The sequence below is a fragment of the Phocoena sinus genome, chromosome 9, assembly GCF_008692025.1.
Source record: "Phocoena sinus isolate mPhoSin1 chromosome 9, mPhoSin1.pri, whole genome shotgun sequence".
In the NCBI taxonomy this organism is placed as follows: Eukaryota; Metazoa; Chordata; class Mammalia; order Artiodactyla; family Phocoenidae; genus Phocoena; species Phocoena sinus.
Genome location: NC_045771.1, coordinates 33131093 through 33154865, shown reverse-complemented (window position 1 = coordinate 33154865; position 23773 = coordinate 33131093). Strand labels below are relative to the sequence as shown.

The 23773-nt window shown below is 41.8% G+C and overlaps 1 protein-coding gene across 1 annotated transcript in view; it reads left to right on the top strand.

Moving 5' to 3' along the window:
* The first annotated feature begins 21836 nt into the window (after nt 1–21836).
* Nucleotides 21837–23773, top strand: part of CAPZA2 (capping actin protein of muscle Z-line subunit alpha 2) — a 58153-nt gene continuing 56216 nt past the window's right edge. Inside the window, exon 1 of the mRNA XM_032643130.1 lies at nt 21837–22078. Within this exon, the coding sequence (XP_032499021.1) occupies nt 22040–22078 (39 nt within the window). The 5' untranslated portion in view covers nt 21837–22039. The remainder of the gene's footprint in view (nt 22079–23773) is intronic.

Below are 23773 nucleotides of genomic sequence, written 5' to 3'. Positions count from 1 at the left end.
CTCCAGCAAAGATGGGTTTATTCAGAATCAGCAGAGAATTGCAGTTCAGGGTCTGCAACCATGGCAAGCAACGTGCAAGTTTCCACAAAGCAAGGGAAGGAAAGTGCTTTTATAGAGAGAAGGAGGAAGCTGGGAGGGCTAGAGTAAAAAAAGAGTCTCCTGCTTCTCATTGGCCGAGTCCTTGGCAGGAAAGAAGAGGAGTCTTTCTTCTTCCTGTTGGACTCAGCTATGTCAAGGGTGTGAGAGCGCCCCCTTCTGGTTTCCCAACACTATTTAATTGAGATTTCTGTTTACCTCATTTTACATTCCAAAGCAAATTCAGCCTGGATGATATTCATCTTTGCACCAACACAATCATAAAATGTAATTTTTAACATTTTTTTTATGAGGAAGCTATCCACAAAGGCCATCACACCTGCAGCCCATTAATATCGTAATGCAGCCCTGAGGCTTACAGCTCACAGCAACAGGTCACAAAGAGGACAAGATGTACAGAGCCCCAGCCCAGCCCAGATTCCCCTTGGAGGGCCAAATCCCCAGAGACTGTGACATGGAACTTGATCTTGTTGGCAGCCTTGCCTGTTTGTCCTGATGAATCCCTTGCCTAGCATGTTATGAGATCCTTCCTGTTCAAACTGGAGTGGGAAATCACCAGGAACAGCATCAGCCGGGGGCTTGTTAGAAATGCAAACTCTCATGCCCCTCCCAAGACCTAGGAATCAGAACCTGCATTTTCACAAGATTCTTAGTGAGTTATAAGCACATTGAAGTATGTGAAGCACAGGACAAGGCCAGATGATTCAGCTATAGTGAACGGAGGCTGCACAGAGAAAAGTCTTCCCCTGGGTCGAGATCAATGCCTGACAGTCACTGAGGATTTCCTTAGTTGGAGGGTAGCAGCTCAGGTAGAAAGGTAATGCTGAGGGCAGGGGAGCCAGGAAGGAAGTGGGAATGGAATTCAAGGGAACTCTTTTTTTTTTTTTTAAGATGTTGGGGGTAGGAGTTATTTATTTATTTATTTATTTATTTTTGCTGTGTTGGGTTTCGTTTCTGTGCGAGGGCTATCTCCAGTTGTGGCAAGCGGGGTCCACTCTTCATCGCGGTGCGCGGGCCTCTCACTATTGCGGCCTCTCTTGTTGAGTAGCACAGGCTCCAGACATGCAGGTTCAGTGGTTGTGGCTCACGGGCCTAGTTGCTCCGCGGCATGTGGGATCCTCCCAGACCAGGGCTCGAACCCGTGTCCCCCGAATTAGCAGGCAGATTCTCAACCACTGCGCCACCAGGGAAGCCCCAAGGGAACTCTTTAGAGAGGTTTTGCCTTTATGGCGCTTTCCCCACTGGACTCCGGAAAAGGCTCTTTAACTCCTGTCCGTGTTGGAAGTCTGAACACCTGACCACCCAGCACAACAGTGTTCCAAAGGCTGAAGGCACAGCGCAGTAGAATCAACAGTTAACATCACCACATTCTCCTCTCCAACCTGGGCCCAGGCGAGGGCACCACATCCCACCAGGGCCAGTGCCCAGAGCTTCCAGGAGGTGACCAGCAGCAAAGGGAGCTGTGGTGCAGGCAGAGCCAGAATCAACACAGAAGATGGAGAGACACCAAAGAACAGCTTCCGTGTAACCATCTTAACAGGGATGTAAGTCCAAAACTTCTGCTTTCCCACTGTGTCCTAGACAAAGGGGATGTGGACACTAGCCCATAGGTTATATTAGGTTTCATCTAAGTTTTCTGCTTGAAGAAGTGGTTGCATTGTTTAAAATGTTCGAAAGATTTCTAAAGGGAATGAACTCTCAAGTTCTGTCCAGCTGTAATGCGGCCTGTTTCAGACCCCACTCCTCTCTGTCTGGGAAGGTTTAGGAGTACTGGTCACTGTCTTCCTCTCTCCAGCTTCTAACCCGTTGAAAAAATGTACACAGGAGCCTGAAGATGATAAAAGGACAATACCAATTTTATTACTGGTGAAGCCGAATGGGAAAATAAAAACAAATTTCCACACCCCTGGGAAAGGCCCTGCTTGTCTTATACCAAGGCAATAGGTGGCACTCAGAACCTGCTTAAAACCTGTTCAAGCCATCAACAGCTCACCTTGGTGAACGGCTTTTACAAACCAGCCAGTCAGTGTCAGTCCCTTACTCAAAAGTCAGCCAGTCACAGACTCACCCCAATAAATACACCACAGCAACAGCCAATCAACAGCAGCCACATCCACATCTTCACTCCTAAACGTCTGCAAAGCCTCCAATCTCTGAACTCTGCACTTGCCCTATAAAACTCCATCAGCAGTTTTATCAGCAGTCTGCTTGGAGAGACTGTGCCTCCTTTACTATGGTTAGCAATCAATTCAGTTTATTGTTTTATTTCAATTATTAAATAAGGGTCACGAGAGCCTTTGACACCCTGAACCTAGAGGTTCGTAAGAATATAACGTCCCCAACCAGTTGCAGGTGGAGAAGTTTAGTTGGCTAACTACAAAGAGAAAGAGGCCATAGCAGAGCCCTAGCATGCTTACCAATGTGTGTATCAGCTAGAGGAAGAGAAGAAATTAAGGAAACCTGGTTTTCACTGTCCAACTGTCCACAGAGTGAGATGTCCACTGAACTCTCTCCAGCTCACCAAGTGTATTAGTTACTTCTCAGGGGAAGGGGCACAGGGGAGAGGGAAAATGAGAGAATGGAGAGAAGAGGCAGAAATAATACTCCAAAACTATTCCTTCCAGAGACTGGAGGCTAATCTCCTCACAGAAACAGGAAGAAGAGAAAATAAAGTTTCCCCTTAAACATTCTCTATATTAACAGCTTTGCAAACTGGTTAGGGTGAAGATACAAATAAAGCAATTACAGGGCAAAATACTCTGAGAAAGACAATGCTATTGGGAATAAGATGGTGAAGAATGATTTCATAGAGAAAATAGAGATGATTGAGATGATCAGAAATTGAGATGATCTGGGAAAGATGGATTAAACTCATCAAATATGATCAGGTGTTTATCGAGCACCACCTGTGTCAGGCAGTGGGTGCTGGGGTGTATAAACAAAGATGAGTAAGTCACCATCTCTTGAAAAATTACCATAAAAGAAAGAATAATTTGGACTTCATTAAAATTCAGATTTTCTGATTGTTAAAAGACACCATCAGGAGAGTGAAAAGACAAACCACAGACTGGGTGAAGATATTAGCAATGAATATACCTAACAACTAGAAACAGTGCAAATGTCCCTCAATAGAGAATGAATAAATAATTGGGTACGTTGATACAGTGGAATACTACACACAATAAAAAAGAATGAACTACTGATGCATAGAACAAAATGGGTGAATCTCACAGAAACAAGAGTATATCCTGAATAATTCTATTTAAAATGTTAAGAACAGATAAAACTAATTTATGGCAATCCACATCATCTTTTGGTGACTAAACTGGAAGGAGACACAGCAGAGCTCTCTAGGGAGCTAGAGATGTTTGTTATTTTTCAATCCTGATCTAGGCAGCAGTTACACACAGTATGTACAAGGACAATTCTCATAGGAGAGAATTCAGTTGTGAAGCACATCAGTACCAACACACCCAGTATCTGGGGGAAACAAGGGTCTTAGTCCTGGAAGGGAGATCTGGACAGAGAGAGCATCACAACATCCACTATACCAGATGATTCTATTGTGGAACCCAAGGCTGAGAGCCGTTGGTCCAAGTCAATGGTTCCCAAAGCGTGGTTCCTGACCAGCAGCAAGAGTATCTCCTGAGTACTTGTTAGAAATGCAAATTATTGATTCCTACTGAGTCAGCAACTCTGGGGCTAGGTAGAGCCTAGGAACATGTGTTTTAACAAGCCCTCCAGGTGAGTCTGATAGGCACTAAAATTTGAGAACCACTGGTCTAAGCTAATTTCGCTTGAGAGTAAGAAGGGCTTTTGGAGAAATGGAAGAAAACAGCAATGTCACAAAGCAAGTCAAGCGGAACATGATCAGAGTGCAGCTTGTTGCAAGGGACGTGAGAAGTTTGTCTGGCAAGTGGGACTATTTACTAAGGGATTTTATTTTTAAATGTTCTTTCTTCATCCAACAGGTCATTAGGAACAGTCTAGATTTTTAAATAACCTGGCAGGGGAACAAGGTATTTTACCACCATTTTGGTGGGGAGAAAACATGCAGTGAAAATTCCAGTAGGAGGTTATTTAAATCATCTATGCATTAAGTAAGGAGAACAAAAAGCACAGTCATTAACAGTAAAAATGGGAAGGAAGAAATAACACTGAGGCACTGAAGGATGATGGGCAGCAGAATTTGAATTTCCAACAGGTGAGGAAGCAAGGGCTACTACAACGGTTTTGAGATTTACATCTTCAGGACAGTAGTAGTCACTGCCACCACTGGGGAATTTGAGACGAGAAACCATACTGAGCAACTAGGAGGGAACATGAATTTTGTTTTCTGTTTTGGAGACTGTGATACTATAATATTGTTAGAAATATATACTTGGTCTTTGTCCCTGTTCAAGGCACAGAGCTCCTGAAACCCCAGGAATTTCCTTAGTGAGGAGAGTGATAAAGGTGTCTTTTGTTACGTTAATGAGGCTGCTATTAGAAAGCCCCTAGGTAATCAAATGGAGGCTGTTGCCAGGGCAACCAACCTTGTGACTGGAGCATTTGGAACTTTCAGCCCCACCTCTGAGGAGGGGACAGGGGCTGGAGATTGAGTTCTATCACCAATGGCCAATGATTTAATCAGTCTTGCCCAAGTACTGAAGTCTCCATTAAAAGCCCAAAGGAACAGGGTTTGGAGCTTGTGGTTCTGGTAAACGAGAACACAACCATGGGCCATGGTGCCGGCCCCCAGCTCCACAGGAACAGAACTCCTTTGTTTGGGACCTCAGCCTATGTCTCTCTTCATGTGGCTGTATATTTGTGTCCTTTAATATCTTTTGTAATGAATTGGTAATCTAATGAGTAAGCTGGTTTCCTGAGTTATTCGGCAAATTAATTGAACCTGAGGAGAGGGTCATGGGAACCTCTAATTTATAGCCAGTCAGTCAGAACCACAGGTGAAAACTTGTAGTTGCAATTGGCATCTGAAGTTGGAGTAGTCTTGTGAGACTAAGTCCTTAACCTGTGGCATCGGATGCAGTCTCTGGGTAGATAGTGTCAGAGTTAAATGGTGGGACACCCAGCCACTGAAGAATAGCCTGGTAGTGTGGAGAAAATAACCCACTTTTTGGAATTGGTTGTCAGAATCATAGAGAGTAAGCCTAGGACATCCAGGTGGAGATGCTTTACAAACATGTAGAAGTGTACATTTGAGAGACAGCATAGAGGTTTTAGACAGAGCCTGAAAAAAGGACAAAAGCAGAGGTGTAAGGAAGGCATTCAGGACCGGCTGTGGGGCTGGTCAGAGCTCTACCTGCAACTAGGACTAGATGCCTTCTTTGGGACTGCTTTCCTAACTGAAGGAGCATTTTCCCAGTTAGAGTTAATAAGATTTATAATGTAATAATAAACATACATATATTTGTGGAAATTAAATAAGACTGTTTTTCTAGATCGTTGGTGTCCATACTTTTGTTTACACAGAACTATTCTGGGTGAAACTAAGAAATATCTAATACGATCCTATTGTTTAGCTGTTAGGCACTTCAGTATGTCCCAGAGCCTTTATCCTAGGGTGGTTTGTGAAATGCTAAGAGAAGAATCTCAGTTTCTTCAAGCTTATTTGACAAGAGAATCCTTTATTCTTAGAGCACTGATAACATCTCCTGGAACCAAGGTTTTGTTGAACCATTTGGAAATTACTGTCAAGATTAGGGTACTAAACCTGCATCAGAATCACATGAGGTGCTTCAAAATGCAGATGCCTGAACTCCTCCCAGGACCTGCAGAATCTCTTTTCAGCAAGATTCCCCAGGTAATTCTGAACTGCAGTCAGCTTTGGAAACTGTAAGGTCGGATCTTAACAAATGGCACCGCGAAACAGAGGAAAGCTTCAAGTGAGCTTTATTAGGGAGCGCTCCCGGACGAGGTTCACCGGTCCGAGAGAAAGGGGCCAGAGGAGTCGCACCCAGGCGAGGGTTGGGCAAGATTTTATAGGGGAAGAAGGGAAAGGGGTGTGGTGAATCTGGGAGGGCGCAGGGTATTCCTTATTTGGTGGTCTTTTCGGGTATCCTGGGGGACCGTTGGTCCCGCCCCTCGAAAGGTGGGAAGGCTGGGCTGAGTTCAGAGTCCCCAGGTCAGTTCCTGGAACTGGGTGGTCCGGAATGTCTCCAGGGCAGTTTCTGGAACTGGGTGGTCCGGAGAATTTTGGTCTGATGCAACCTGTGAATCTGATTGTGTACCCCTGCCTCGGGCCAGTTGGCCTTACAGAAACACCTGGTCTAGATCATTTCTAAGGCTCCTTATAAGACAAAGCAAAGTTTTGTCAGAAATGTGTTTGGTACAAAGCAAGCAAGATGAGGGATAAGAAAATATCATGGAATGTTGAGTAGGAAAATGTCACAAGTGAATTTATTGCATGTTTTGGTCCATGTAAACTAAATTCTACCCATTTCTCCAATACTCTTATACCTATTCACACTTCCTCTTGTTCAGTAGCTATGAGGGAAAGTTACTTAGTACTATTAGAGTATAAACCAGAACTGACCCATTTCTTCCCTTTGCGTTTCTTTCCCTCTTCCTGCTACCCATCCCCATCCACTTGGCTGGCTCATTTTCACCCATCAGGCCTCAGCTCAAATGCCATTCCTCAGAGAAGTTGTCCCTGGCCACCTGAGAGGTCTCCCCCAGTTACCATCTTATTCCACTGTTCATTTTCTTTTATAGCACCCTTAGAGAAAACACTTTTTAAAGATAAGCTCAAAAATACAATGCTCGACCAACTCTTCATTTTAGCCATCATCTTGCTGCCAATGCCCCACCACCCTTCACTCTGCATCTTGGATTTGTGTACAGACACCTCTCCCAAGGCTTGGGCATGGATTCCCAGGTCTTCGGTCTTCGGGATTTGTGTCAAGCTAGAGTTAAAAATCTTTCAGGCTGCTGGTGCTTCTGCCTGCACTGGACTTCCTTTAACCACGGAGATCTGGTTCCCCTGCAGTGTCCCTTTTCTGTGAGCCACGGAGGGCGGGGGGAACTCTTCCTTTTCCTCTTTCTGCTCTATATTCTTTCCCCTCTGTACCCTCAGTGTCTCACACCCCAGGCTCCACCCTTCTCCTACCCAAAGAAAGCCTTAGAAGACCTTTCTTGTCTCCCAGTAGGCTCTGGACTCTAGTAAAAACAATTCTGAATTTGCAGTCAAAAAATATAGAAGAAAGTTCTAAGAACATAGAATCTCAGCTTCCTCAACATTCTCTGTTTACCTCACAATAGGATTTTATATATGAAGATAAGCACAGTAAAATGCAGGATAATTTTTATGAAATGTAACCTCCTTTGTGACTTGTAAGGGTAGAATCACAATCTTTTGTTCCCATCTCAGATCTGGTGAGTTTGCCTCCTTGATTTGCATACAAAATTGAGTTGCAGTAAATTCTTCTGAGCCTGTCTGCGCAAACCACTACCTCAGTCCACAGATCAGTACCCACTGCACATCCAAACTGCAAGACACTTTACCTCAGTGGAGCTATTGCCTTGATTTACAATGTTTAGTTTGGCATCAGTATGAGTTCATAACTTTTTAATATATTCTTGTTTCTTCACTAAAATTAACAAAAATAAATTTAGTATTTTGCTTAAGCAGAAGATTGGAACATTCCAGGGTTTACACATCTCAAATTATGTAAGCACTCAAGTACTTTTTTCTTTCTTTTGCACTCATCACCATCTCTTCCAGAGAAGTAAAAGTGAAACTCAAGAGCTCTCTTTAGCTCTAGGATAGGATGGCTAGGGGCAAGAGAAGATTAAACTTGATTAAAATGTGCCTTGAAGTTTTGGACATTCTTTGGGCTACCTTTACCTCCGGTGAGTACTGGATTTAATCAGGAGGCTCATCCTATGAATTACTTGAACAGAATAGTACTAGGAACCAGAAGAATTACTATTACACTTTGAAGAATAGGCCTTGTCTGTGATTAAAAGCAAACAAACAAAAGGATTGTATAGTTGATTATTATCCAAGATGAAAATCACTGCTATCATTTATCAATGAATGGAAATTTTTACATATGACTCTATTAGGGTTCCCAGAGAAACCGTACCAATAGAATATATATATTCTATATACATGTATTTATTTATTTATTTATTATGCCAATTGGTTCCTGTGGTTATGGAGGCCAAGAAGTCCCACGATTTGCTGATCTGCCAAATGTAAGCCAGAGAACCAGGAAAGCTGGTGGTATAATTCAGCCCAAATGCCTGAGAAGGGGAAGAGGGGCAATGGTGTAAGTCTCTGTCTGAGTCTGCATGCCCAAAGATCAGGAGCACCAATGTCCACAGGCATAAAAAGATGGATGTCTTGGGCGTCCCTGGTGGCGCAGTGGTTGAGAGTCCGCCTGCCGATGCAAGGCACACGGGTTTGTGCCCCGGTCCGGGAAGATCCCACATGCCGCGGAGCGGCTGGGCCCGTGAGCCATGGCCACTGAGCCTGCGCGTCCGGAGCCTGTGCTCCGCAATGGGAGAGGCCACAACAGTGAGAGGCCCACGTACCATAAAAAAAAAAAAAAAAATTAAAGATGGATGTCTTGGCTCAATCAGAGAGAGTGAATTTGCCCTTCCTCCACCTTTTTTGTTCTATTCAGGCCCTCAATGGATTGGATGATGCCCGCCTGCACTGGCAAGGGAGATCTTTACTCAGTCTACTGATTAAAATGTTAATCTCTTCCAGAGATGCTTCATAGGCACACCCAGAAATAATGTTTTACCAGCTATCTGGCCAGAGTAAGGCTCCTAAGACTGGACAGTGAGGCCACATGGAATGAGTTCTTTTACCCAGAAAAGATGACAGGTACTACCAATCAGGTTCTCCTTTTTCAAGCTTGAACTGGAGACACAGAGAGCAGTTAACCAATGAGATTGTGAGGGAGCAAAATCCTTGTGTAACCAGAAACCCCTCAGGGAAGTGGAGACCAGTGAGTGTCACTTACCTTCCAACCCCATCCCCTCTGGCTTATTTTTTTATTTTATTTTTGCTTTTTCAGACACCTGGGTGGGGGGCCACGAGACTAAGCAATCTTTCCCACCTTAGTAAATGGTACCCATGTTCACCTAGTTGGTCAGACCAGGAAGCTGAGTGTCACTTTTGACAATTCTCTTTTCTTCACTCCCCAAATTCAATCCATCATCAAATGTTGTACCCTCTAAAATATCCTTTGATATGTCTCTCCATCTTTAGTAACTTTCCCCCTGTCTAAGCCATCAGGTCTTTCCTCGACTTGGGCAATAACCTTTTAACTGGCCTCCCCTTGTCCACTTTTGCCATTTCCAACCCATTCTCCACATAGTATCTGGAGTATGTAACTCCCCTACTAAAATTTTCGTTGCCCTTAGAAAAAGTCCAGAAGTTTTTTCATTGCTTAAAAGGCCCTCTGTGATCTGGCTCTTGTTGATCCCTCCAGCTTCACCCAGCACCACTTCCCCTTGTTCACATGGCTCTGGACACAGCCCTTGTCTTTCACTTCCTCAAGTCCAGCAAACATATCCATCATATGTTTTATTGGTCTGAGGACTCTTTCCTCAGTTCTCATCTTATCAGTCCTATTTATCCTTAAGGTATCAGTTCTATTTAGTCATTTAATCAATAATTATTAAGTACCTACTTTGAGCCACGTTCTGTGCTCGGCACTGTGAATGCCATAGGAAACAAAACAGACCTAGATCCTATCCCACGAAGCTTATAATTTAGTCATGGGAAGTGGGCACCATCCAAATAGCATCCAAAGAAACGTAAAACAGCTCCATGGTGCTGGGAGAGCCTATGATGCGGGGATTTGACCTAGTTGGGAAGGTCAGAAGATAGAAGAAACAACTGAATAGAGATCTGAAGAAGAGTAGCATTAAAGAGGAAAAAGAAGAGGTTACAAGCAGAGTTGCACATGCAGAGGCCCAGTGGAAGAGTGATTGTGGGGCTTACAAAGAACCAAGAGAAAGCCAGTGTGGTGAAGCTGAGAGAAAGAGGGAAGTGTGGTAAGACCTGAGCTAGAGATGCGAAAACATACAAGGCAGAGGCAAAGGACTCTACTACCTCAGGGACTGGACAGATAATGTGTGAAATGACAAGAGGGAGGAGCAGGACCTATGGTAAAATGGAGAGTATGAACCTTGCTTCTAACAGATTTGTATTTTGCAAAATACAGTGTTTTGCAAAACTAAAAAAGAAAACAAAAGCAAAACTGGATAATATCCTCACGTGATAAGATATTACACCCCTGAAACCAAAACAGGATGCTCTTTCCAGCTACAGTATAGTAAGTGGATTGGAAAGTTAATATGTAAAGTTAACACATTTATCTAGTTTTTCCTCCCTGACAAAACGTCACTAAAAGGATTTTTTTTTAATTAATAAACATGCAACAATGTGGAAAAAAGGAAAAGATACAAAAGCCCCAGAAATTTTAAGGCTAGAAAGTATATGGAGGATTGTAGCAGATTTGAGGACCTCAAAAAGACATATCCTGGTGGTGGCAAAAACCAAGAATCAGCCTCATTTGTACCCACAAGATCCTCAAGGGTCCATGACTTGATAGCACCAAGTCCTTCTGAAAATGGGGGTGAAGTGGGACCTGAAATCAGAAGGACCGGCTGTAGGCTGTTTAAGAAGCAGGTACATCCTTTGGTCCCCGCCCCTAGTCTGTGCTGCTTAGCCACTGCCCCTTCCCCACCCTGGCAGAAGTGTGGAAAATTATCCTCTGGGGAGGGTAAAGTAAAGGGATTCTGGACTGCTGGATACCAAGCATAGTTGAGGGGAATTAAAGGAACATCTGGATGGTGAATGCTGAAACACCCAGCCTTTCTCTTCTACTTGGCTTCTAAAATACTATTATCCAGGCCTTTCCTCTTCTGGCAGAAGATTAGAAGAGTCCGTTCTGGGGATTCTGACCAAAACAAGATGAGAATCACAAAACAGACCAATCAGATATTCCTAAACTAAAACTAAACTAGTTAACGTGAGCAGGTAACAAATGAAAGGAAAAACTCGGTAGTCAGGTTAGTCGGGGCTGTTACTTGAAAAGTAGGGCAAAAAAGAAAAGGTATGTAAATACAGGAAAAGAAAAGATTAAACAAAAATAGAGCACCAATCCAGGAGGTGGAATGTATAAATAAATGGAGTTGCAGAAAGAAAGTACAGGGAAAGTGGAAAAATGAAAATCATCAATGAAATAATTTTAAAAGTTTCTCAGAACTAAAGGACATGACTTTCCAGATTGGAAGGACCCACAGAGCCCACTAAAATAATTGAAAATAAACCCACAAAAGTCGCTTTATTTTGACATTTCAGAACACTGAGGACAAAGAAAATGTCATAAACCAAAAGAAAAAAAAAAAATCTACAGACCCTGGAAAAATGCTTTCAAAAATTTGAACGAAAATGAATTCCAATCTAGAATTCTATACACAACCAAACTATCAATCAGGTGTGAGTGTCAAATAATGATGTTTTCAGATATATACAGTTGTAAAATTTTACCTCATATGCAGTCTATACTTCTATATCCCTTTCCTCAGGAAGCTTCTGGACAATATGTTCTACAAATACAACAATAAATCAAAAAAAGAGGAAATCATTGGATACAGAAAATAGGAGATCTGACACAAAATAGGAGATCTCAAACAGATTCAACACATAGTACTAAAGGAGTCTCCAGGAGAATGAGAAAGGGAGACACCAAGATGTTACCTATGGCCCTGAAAAGGGGAGGCACATGTCCAGATTGGAGCACAGTGTACCTCAAGAAATAGGATATGTTGAGGGTAAAAATGCCTATTATAATCTGAGGGTTGAATGCTGAGGTGATCCTCTCAATAATAAGCTCTGTGAAGTCAGGGACCATGTCTATTTTGCTGCATCTCCAATAACTAGTAAGTGCTGATATATAATAGAAGCACCATAAATTTTTTTTAAGGACTCGTGCATTATTGGACTTGAGTACACTAGAGGCAAAACCAGAAGAAAGATGAATGATAGGTTACTGATATCACAAGATATAATGTACTTTAATGATAATTCTTTACATTCATCCAGCACCTTTTATTTTACAAAGCGCATTTCATATATTATTTCATGCAAGTTTCACAATGAATCTTTGAATTGAATGAAGATGTTAAGAGACTCATCCAAGATGAGTGACTTTTTTAAGTGAAAAAAAAAAAAACGGGCCAAAATCTGGGTATTCTAAGCCAATACTCTTTCTTATATTTCATAAGGCCTTTTGTCCATGACCATTACAAGGTAGGACAATGTCAAAGCAAACTGGGAGAAATATCTTTTTAATGTTTTGTTTAAATCAAAAGTTAAACATTCATGGCAATATTTCATTTGTTTATTAACATCTTTATTGGAGTATAATTGCTTTACAATGGTGTGTTAGTTTCAGCTTTATAACAAAGTGAATCAGCTATACATATACATATATCCCCGTATCACCTCCCTCTTGCATCTCCCTCCCACCCTTCCTATCCCACCCCTCTAGGTGGTCACAAAGCACCGAGCTGATCTCCCTGTGCTATGTGGATGCTTACCACTACCTATCTATTTTACATTTGGTAGCATTTATAAGTCCATGCCATTCTCTCACTTCGTCCCGTCCCAGCTTACCCTTCCCCCTCCCCGTGTCCTCAAGCCCATTCTCTACGTCTGCGTCTTCGTCTGCGTCTGCGTCTTTATTCCTGTCCTGCCCCTAGGTTCTTAAGAACCTTTTTTTTTTTTCAGATTCCATAATATGTGTTAGCATACGGTATTTGTTTTTCTCTTTCTGACTTACTTCACTCTGTATGACAGACTCTAGGTCCATCCACCTCACTACAAATAACTCAATTTCGTTTCTTTTTATGGCTGAGTAATATTCCATTGTATATATGTACATGGCAATATTTTATATATTCATTATGTTTATCATAGTGAATATGAATGAATAGAATTCAATTTCCATCAGACTATGAATGACAAATTGCAGTGATTTATATGTTTAAAAAGTGTACAACACTTACACATATTTTTATCTACACAATGACATAGGTATTACTTTTGTTTCCCTTTTAACAGATGACAAAATTGAGGCTTAGAATGATTTCACTAATTGGCAGAAATCATACAACTATTTGTCCCATAAGTTAAAATACAGAAATATTAGGCTGAAAATATGAAGCTTTCTTATAAAAAGAAATTACTCTCCCAAGAAGCAGACATCCCTTTCTTCAATACCACTCAGAACAGTTTATTCTAATATGTTCTGCTGTACATTAATCTCTTACTTTGGCTTACTATGTCAAGTATTGTGAAATTAGGAAACTTTTCTAAAATAAGCCAACTCATCTAAGAAGTGATTAGTATAGGAACTCATAGAAGCAATCACATGTATATATCTTTAGAATATAGATTTCTTCTGGAAGTATTGACTTAAACTAAAAATAAACATTAATAGCTTAACATTATAATATGCCTTAAAATCATGCTTCAGTCATGAGATAGGCAGTGTGGCAGATTAAGAAATACAAAGAGTAGAAAAGTAGTCTCTATTTCCTCCTTTCATCCACTGTTTTAATATGTTTTACATCTAATCTCATACATATAGGAAAACATTTCTCATCCATGCCAATTATTTTGAACTCATCACATTGCATTGTAGACTCATATTTTTATATATTGAAGTCTAGCATTTCACAACCAGAACATAAGTTACTTTAGGACCATGGATTATGTCCTGCAGTATAAAATTCTCTCTTCTCCACCTACTCTGTTATGCACAGTGTCAGACCTATGTCAGGTAAGTTCCTGGCTTTCTCTCCACATTTAAAGTCACCTGCAAAATTAATTCTGTATTCCTAGGGCTAATCTTACTGAGGCAAGAATCGATTAAAGTCTTTCCAAATCAATATTTTGGGGGTTCATATTCAAGGGTATCCCAACCCTAATGAGGTGCTCTAAGTTTGATAATTGGCCTCCCATCCCCAATCTGGAGCCCCAAAGTGCCCCCCGTGTGTAAAACCTTACTTCTATTCTATTGCTGTTCTCCTGTTCCCTAATTGGAAAGCTTTCCATAATACCTCAGTCACTCCCAGGAAAGGGGGAAGAGGCAAGTAGAGGTTGGCCTTCTCCTCAGGGAGAATCTGGAACGGTAAATTACACCTCAGAGTTGTTGTGACCTGAGGCTAGGGAGCTGGGTTTTCATACTCCGTCATCTGACAGTCGTTGGTTAAGAGCTGCTTAACGGCAGCCACAGTAGCACAAGAGCAGTCCTCCAAAGAATAATTGAAAGTTCTGTTGAAGTGGAGGCAAAAAAGCACTGAAGCACAGAAATAGTCAAAGTGATCCGAGGGAATCTGGTCAGAGCACTTCCAGTGTCTGCTACAGCTCTATCCATCGGAAGCAGCTCTCCGGAGAAAACTGCAGAAAATTGAACACCCCAGCACACAGCCTTGGACAGTGGCTGGGGATCATCCAACACCATACCTGCAATGGATGCAGCTAAGTCATAGGAAGAGGAAAATCAGGTGACACGAGCACTGAGCCGTACGTCCCATGGGGGAGTATCAGAAAAATGCCAGAGCCTACAACACTGGGAGAGTTCTGATGAGATAGAGAGCAGCAGAGGCAGTAAAGGCCAATGTCCAAAAGACAGAGGAACACGGCAGTGTAAACATTTCTGAATGCACGTGAACCACTGTGGTACTCCAGAGAACTAAGAGGAAGTAATTTGGGCAAATACTCCTACAGTTCTTTGGATTAGACCTGAGTCAGCGTACAGTTTTATTGTAGGTTGGTGTGGCTTGGGGAAACACAAATGACAAGCTTCTTTTTCTGCTATACTGTTATTCTGCTATTACTGAGTCCAAATAAGGGTTAAAAGTATTACCAGACATAAAGGTAAAAAAATCAAAGATGTTGGACCCATCCTTTTACTTGCTACTAGCAAATCTGTTCATTGTGTTGGTTCATCTTTCCAGGTCAGTGGTCTGCCTTAATTTTTACTTATGCCCCATAATTTACATTTGTCATATAGGGAGATTTTTTTTTAAGTGAGAAATTAGTCTAATATTCTTTATCCATGTTGTTTTTAAGACCATGCAAGAAATCATACTTATTAATTTGTTCCATAAATACTGTTTGAATTAGGTACCACATTAAGTGGATTAAAAAGAAACAGTCCTGTGTTGAAAAAGAAACAACATGCATGGGAATGATGAACACTAGATTCAGGTTAGTGGTTACCTATGGGAAGAAGAAGAAAGGGAATGGGATCTACAAGGGGTAAAACATGCTTTTTTTTTTTCCCCGTATATCTGACATCTTAATAATAAAGTAAATGTAAATAAATAGAAGCTTTAGTATTTCCTTGCCTCACCCTAAGGACCACCTTGGTCAGTCACCATGCTCTATACTTCATTTGGGACATTGTGTGAAGAGACTGAAGGCTTGAACTTACAGTAACAGAGAAATTAAAGAGCAGAAAATTAACTAGATATTTAAGTGGCGACTAAATAATGGAGTAGTAAAGAGTAGGAGGTATGATTTGGGGGTTGCTGAGGAAAAAGTTTGTTTTCCTGTTCTGGAGTCCCAGAGCCATATTTTAGGGCAATCTCTAGACCCCACATGGGTGGCTAGCTCAATTTTTTAGCTTCCATTTAGGGATGTGAAATGAAAGAGTCTTTCAATCAATATGCTTTCCAACAACAATTTTTTTAAGCACTTATGTGCCAGACTCTATATTTATCAGACAGCTAATTAAGACAGGCTATGTTCTTAAGGAGTGGATTAGTATTATAATATGATGATTATAGCTAACATTTGTTGAAACCTTTGCTAATGCCTGTGCTGGGTGCTAAGCACTTTGCCTGTATTATCTCATTAAATCCTCACAACAGTCCTATGAGGGAGGGACCATTGTTACTCCCAAGGTATAGATGAAGAAACCGAAGCTTCCAAAGTAAGTTGCCCAGCTAACTAGAGCTGGAACCGAGATCAGAACCCAGGATTTACTGATTATAAAATCTGTACATCTTACCACTAGAGTACATGGCAAAAATCCATGGAAAACTTTCCATTGGAATCTCGAAAAAGAAATTATTAGCTTTAGCCAGAGGATTCAATGTGGGATTCATGGAAAAAAGGGATAACTGAACTGAATTTTAAAGGATATGCAGTGGCAAAGAACATTCCAGAAAGAGTTTCTGCAGAGACCTGAGAGAATGTGATGCAAGTAAATAGCTTTGTGTGTTTCAGAGACATTTGCATTTGGGGCAGTGGAAGAGGAGGGTTTAGTGAGGTTGGTAGGAACAAAATTATGAAGGACAACATATTCAGGAAGGAGGAGGAATTTTAAAATCAGCTTCTTCAAATGGACTTGAGGACACGGGGAGGGGGAAGGGTAAGCTGGGACGAAGTGAGAGAGTGGCATGGACATATATACACTACCAAACGTAAAATAGCTAGCTAGTGGGAAGCAGCCACACAGCACAGGGAGATCAGCTCGGTGCTTTGTGACCACCTAGAGGGATGGGATAGGGAGGGTGGGAGGGAGACGCCAGAGGGAGGAGATATGGGGATATATGTATATGTAGAGCTTTGTTATAAAGCAGAAACTAATACACCATTGTAAAGCAATTATACTCCAATAAAGATGTTAAAAAAAAAGTTGCAATATCAAAAAAAAAGATTCCTTGGTACTTCTGGAATGATCCATGTCAGGCTTCTCCAAGGGTTCCACTTGTATAGACCTTTTCAAATCCATCTGAGGAAATGGACTACAGGTAGGACACACACAGCTGCAAGTAACAAATAGTTCAGGCAATTATTTGACTTAGAAAGAAATTACTTTGAAAATATACATGATTTTTAACATTTTTCTACTGCCATAAAGGACATTATATGAGACCAGTTGTGTTCATTGATCATGAAAGACTAACAACCAAATAACACTAACACTGGCAGTTTTTCTCAGAAGTGAGGTAAGCCATACTTTTAAACTATGGATATTAGTTTTAACATGGTGTTACACAAATCTATATCTGGTGCAACTATTTAGTAGTTCATCATTGATACTTAAAGGATGTTTATTCTATTATACATTATATGATTGTGATATATATTTAGATTATACATATTTATACATGAGTGTGTGTGTGTGTGTGTGTGTGTGTGTGTGTGTGTGTATTAAGCTAAGAACATGAGTTTAACCATAAGGACACTTGGGTTCTAAAATAATATCAGGGACTTCCCTGGCAGTCCAGTGGTTAAGACTTCGCCTTCCAGTGCAGGGAGTGCGGGTTTGATTTCTGGTCAGGGGGCTAAGATCCCACATTCCTCTTGGCCAAAAAATCAAAACATAAAACAGAAGCAATATTGTAACAAATTCAATGAAGACTTTAAAAATGGTCCACATCAAAAACATCTTTAAAAAAAAAAAAATATCAGCTAGATTGCAATTTTGATCAATTCATTTAATTTATCCAAAGCTCAACTTACCTGTAAAATGAGAGATTTGCACTAGATGGATTCTAGGATTGTGATTCTATGAAATTAGGTAACCTCTGACCTTGACAAGCTTAAAATTAGTTGAGGACATAGATCACATCCACAGGAAAATAGATTAAGAAGCATATGAGTAATTTAAAAACAAACACTAAAAAGGGAAGAATTTTTTTTTTTTAATCAGTTTCTGGTGCAGATATTTGGGAATGTCAAGATTACACCACTAACAAGTAGAAGACAGGTGAGTTTAAAAATTAAATGAGAGGGCTTCCCTGGTGGCGCAGTGGCTGAGAGTCCGCCTGCCGATGCAGGTGACACGGGTTCGTGCCCCAGTCCGGGAAGATCCCACATGCCGCGGAGCAACTAGGCCCGTGAGCCATGGCCGCTGAGCCTGCGCGTCTGGAGCCTGTGCTCCGCAACGGGAGAAGCCACAACAGTGAGAGGCCTGCGTACTGCAAAAAAAAAAAAAAAAAAATTAAAGAAGGGTAGCAATTCTTAGTAGATAGAATTGTGTAAGGGGAAAATGGTTTTTTTTTTCTCTCTTCATCAGAAAATAACTGATTATCCAGAATACCAGGGCTTCCCTGGTGGCGCAGTGGTTGAGAGTCCGCCTGCCGATGCAGGGGACACGGGTTTGTGCCCCGGACCGGGAAGATCCCACATGCCGCGGAGCGGCTGGGCCCCTGAGCCATGGCCGCTGAGACTGCGCGTCCGGAGCCTGTGCTCCGCAATGGGAGAGGCCACGGCAGTGGGAGGCCCGCGTACTGCAAAAAAAAAAATACCAGAGCATTTCTACCTGCAGCCATTATAATGTCATTCCATATATGTACCTATTTTGTGTGATGGCTTGAAATCTTCCTAGAATTCCTAGATTATGTGAATTCTATAATTCCTTTTAATTGTATCAAGAGGGTGATATTGGGAGGTTTTTGAAAGGATTGTCAGAAATTATACATAATTGCTGGTTGTGTCACTATGGGGAACCCATGTAAAGTATCACCAAGGTTACAATTATAAACATAGTCTGACTCAAATTATTACCAGACATTACCAGATTTGGGTGAGGTTTCTAAAGGAAGAGAGCAGCAATTAGTCAAGCAACACATTTACTGAGTACCCACTGAGTACGAGTTATTGATATTAAGCGTTGCTGAGTAAACAGAAACCATAAAACAAAACAAAACACAACAGAAGTACTGTTGATGAAGTAGGTGGTGGTGAATAAAATTGATGGGATGGGAGAGTAATCACCTTCATTAAGTTTTATTTGGTGGAGAGTGCCTAGGCTTTAGAGAGGATGAAAGAAAGATCTCAAAGTGGAAAGAACATGGGATACGGAATATGATGCTTGGGGTCGAATCCCAGTTTAGTCACTTAGGTGCAACCTTGGACAAATATTTTGTCTCAGTTTTTTCTCCTCTAAAATCGGTATAATAATGCTGATACATACCTTCTTTCGGGAGGCTGCAGTGAGAAATCAATGAAAAAATTGTTTTTAAACTGTAAAAAGTAAACATTTTATTTACATCCAGTGAGGTCCTTGACCAAACGGTGTGGTTTATTCTTTGTCTTGTCTTCTCTGCACGGTTTACCCTTAACAGGACACCTGCTTTTGCCTGCATGTGTCAGCAAGCTTCCCCTTCCTTTCTCTCCCCTAACCGACTATGAGCTTTTTAGTAGCATGGCTTCTGTTTGCTTTCCATCCACAAGAAACAGTGATTTGCACACCATGACCATTCAATAGATTACTCAATAACAAAGTTTTACATAGGAACAGTTATTTGAGCTCTTTAAGGTAGTCTCACATGTGTCATTTACATGCAGCTGTCAGATTCATCTTGCTAGACATATTTCTGATGGTGTCATGTCACTGTTCAAAACTTGCCAAGTGTCTCATTTTCTACTGAATAATGTCTTTTTTAAATATACTTTTTAAAATTGAAGTATAGTTGATTTACAATGTTGTGTTAGTTTCTGGTATACAGCAAAGTGATTCAGTTATACATGTATATTCTTTTCCATATTCTTTTCCATTATGGTTTATTACAGGATATTGAATATAGTCTCCTGTGTTATACAGTAGGACCTTGTTGCTTATCTGTTTTATATATAGTGGTTTGTATCTGCTAATCCCAAACTCCTAGTTTATCCTCCCCCACCCCCTTTCCCCTTTGGTAACCATAAGTTCGTTTTTTTTTTAATTTGTATTGGAGTATAGTTGATTTACAATGTTGTGTTAGTTTCAGGTATACAGCAAAGTGAGTAAGTTATACATATACATATATCCACTCTTTTTTTTTTGATTCTTTTCCCATATAGGCCATTGTAGATTATTGAGTAGAGTTCCCTGTGCTATACAACAGGTTCTTATTAGTTATTTATTTCATATATAGTAGTGTGTATATGTCAGTCCCAATCTCCCAATTTATCCCTTCCCCCATTATCCCCTGGTAACCATAAGTTTGTTTTCTATGTCTGTGAGTCTGTTTCTGTTTTGTAAGTAAATTCATTTCTGTCACATTTTAGTTTCCACGTATAAGTGATATCATATGGTATTTGTCTTTCTCTTCCTGACATCCTTCACTTAGTAATGATAGTCTCTGGGTCCATCCATGCTGCTGCAAATGGCATTATTTCATTCTCTTTTATGAGACTGAGAAATATTCCATTGTATATATGAACCACATCTGCTTTATCCATTTATCTGTCAGTGAACATTTTAGGTTGCTTCCATGTCTTGGCTATTGTAAATAGTGCTGCTATGAATGTTGGGGTGCGTGGATCTTTTCGAATTAGAGTTTTCTCTGGATATATGCCCAGGAGTGGGATTGCTGGATCATATGTCAACTCTATTTTGTTTTTTGAGGAACCTCCATACTGTTTTCCACAGTGGCTGCATCAATTTACAGTCCCACTAACAGTGTAGGAGGGTTCCCTTTCCTCCACACCCTCTCCAACATTTGCTATTTGTAGACTTTTTAATGACGGCCCTTCTGACTGGTGTGAGGTGGTACCTCATTGTAGTTTTGATTTGCATTTCTCTAATAGTTAGCGATGTTGAGCATCTTTTCATGTGCCTATTGGCCATCCGTATGTCTTTTTTGGAGAAATGTCTATTTCGGTCTTCTGCACATTTTTTGATTGGTTTGTTTTTTTGTTATTGAGTTGTATGTGCTGTTTGTATATTTTGGAAATTAATCTCTTGTTGGTCACATCATTTGCAAATATTTTCTCCCAGTCTGTATTTAATATACTTTTAATTGAGATATAATTGACATGTAACATTGTATTAGTTTTAGGTGTACAACAAAATGATTAAAATCTTAACTCCTATCTGAGCTCTAAGGTCTTGCTACTCAACCTGTGGTCTCCAGATCGGTAGCACTGGCACCACCTGGGAGCTTGTTAGAAATGCAGATTCTTCAGCCACATCCCAGACCTGCTGAATCAGCAACTGCACTTAACAGGATTCCTAGCCAATTCATATATACAGCTTTAACTACATCTTCACTCTCTTGCTAAACTTGAAGATTCAGAAGTAGGGTTAGATTTAGCAAATAAAATTAGCAGACATCCAATAAAATTTGAAAACAATGAATAATTGGTATATCTCAAATGCTTCATGGGACATACTTACACTTAAAATATATGTTCATTGTTTATCTGAAATTCAACTTTTACTGGGCTTTTCTGTATTTAATCTGGCAACCCTATTCAGAAGGGTACGATCTATGTTTAACATAACTCTTTATTCCCCTGCAATAGTGCAGAGCCTTCCCCAACTTCTTAATATGTTCGTTTAAGGAACAGACAATGAGTTTCTTCAGAACTGAGGTTTCTCTGGCTTTTACTTAACATTGTATATCTCCAGAAGCGAACACAGTATCCCACACACAATAAAGGACCAGCAGTTATTTCTTTAATGAATATATCCAGAACATCTTCCAATTATGTACTGGGTTGTATGTGCATATTTTAATGAAGGCTGAATATTTTTCTCGTAATCTTTTTTTTAAAACCAGAATGTTTAAAAGCTATTTGTGCACTTTCTCACATTTTAGCTGGCGGAGTTCAGGATTTGATGGGAGTATAATCAAGGGCTCAGCATGTACTCATCGCAGACTGGGTCCATACGGTCACTGGTAGGGAAAGAATCCTCGACCCCAGGATACTGACAAGCCTGCCTCAGGCGGAAGTAAGCAACTCCTCCCGGTTCCTGGGCCTCCAAGGCACCCGCGCACGCGCACAGCCGTGCTCTGGCCCCGTGAGGCGGGCGGAGGAAGGCGGAGCTCCCGGGGCGCGTGCGCGGCGGCCGGGGCTGTGGGCCCCTCCCTTGTCAGGGTCGCGCGGCGCGGAGGACCGCAACGAAAGGGGGAAGTCAGGTGGCCGCTGCTGCCGCCGCCGCCGCGGTTTGTCGCCAGAAGGAAAATGGCGGATCTGGAGGAGCAGTTGTCTGATGAGGAGAAGGTAAGGGCCGCGGGGGCGGCAGAGCCCATCGGTCCGGGAAGCCGGTAGAGCCCCGCCATATCAGCCCGGAGTCTGGCCGCCGGGGAAGGGCATTGGTCGGTGGCCCCGGCTGCCCTTCCTTCCCCTCTCCTTGCTGCGCCCGAGTGCCTGCCCCTGTCAGTCACCCGAGGCCCCGCGCGGGGGCCGGTCTCCGCCAGGCCTGCTCGCTCCGCTCCTTGTAGGGTGTGTGCTCCGAAAATAGGTAGCGGGAGCTGGGCGGCGGCGGCGGCGGGCGGGGGCCGGGGGCGCAGAGGGCGGCGGCCGCTGGGGACCCTCTCCCCGCGCATGGGCCATGGGGCCCTGCGTCAGGGTCGGGGACTGCAGAGGGGTCTGGGTCCCGGCCTGGGAGCGGCCCAAGGACAGTACTCAGCCCGATGGCCTGGCCGGAGAGGGTGGCCGGGGTGAGGGCTAAGGGGGAAGAATTGCTTAGGAAGCAGACCTTGACTTCTCTCTTCTAGTCTATCCTCCCACAAGCAAACTGCTTTCTTTCCTGGGTCCTACGTTTTTTTTCCTTTAGCCGTGGAAGTCTCTTTCTCTCTCTCTTTTTTTTTTTTTCTTTTTCGGTTTTAGCTGTAGGCAACGAAGTTGCTCATAAAAAGACACCCCCCTCCCCACGGTTGTTTGCTACTCTTTTGTTGGCAGTAGCCGCCCTGGGGGCCGACTTGGTAGCGCCCCGTGGTCCTGATAGGACTTCTTCCGAAGAGGGGAGATTGTGGAACTCCTTTTACTGTATCTTAGATGCTGTGACAGCATTAGAACCAGATGAACGACTTAAGTTCTCAGGCATTTGAAGTAAGAAATCTGATCATTGAACTGGATCTCTCTTATTCGCGGTTTCCTTTGGCCTCTGTGAGGCCCCATTCTGCAGAGTGTGTTTTGGGACACAGGGGTACCCTCCTAATTTTAAGTATTTCCTGCACAGGTCCTTGATGTTTCTCAAACTCAGAAGTAACTGACATAACAATGAATAAGATAGTTAAAGTTTTCGAAGACTCCACTCTTAATTTAACAGGGCTCATTTTTAAGTTCCAAAGCAGTACAGCCATGTATGAAACACAAACACATAACTGGTGTTTAAGAAATCCTCATGTAAGCCTACGGATATTTTCGGTTGGAACGCTCTGCTCCAAGTGTTTTTATATCCTGTGTTCTTGTACTGAAATGTCATGTTCTGTCTTCTTCCCGATGTGAACGTGCAGCAGTCAGCCTTATCTTCAGTTCCAGAAATCTTTTTTACCTCTGTGCTCTTTGGTGAAAGTGATAATAAAACAACAAAATGGGTAGAGCAGGAAGATTCTCCATAATCCACAGTCCTGGTAGGCAGATAGATCCCTGTATACACAAAAGTTGCTGTGCAGTATTCACACATGTAATATTGGTAAATAACCCATAAATGGGTAACTGAAAATGTATGCAGGTGCTCACACACATTTAAAATTAAGTAGTACTAAAAGTTTTTTTAAAGGGATTGTCATGTTTTTTATTCTGCTGTTGGTAAGTGGTGATTAGTAGCTCAAGTAGCTAGAAATCTAGCTGAGGAGAGAGTACTCAGTGTGGGAGTTAATATAGGCCTGCCATGTGTTGTAAAGACCTAAAATAGCAAAGTTTTTTCAAAATGATTACGACAGGATTTCTTGTCATCCGGCACTCTCAGGG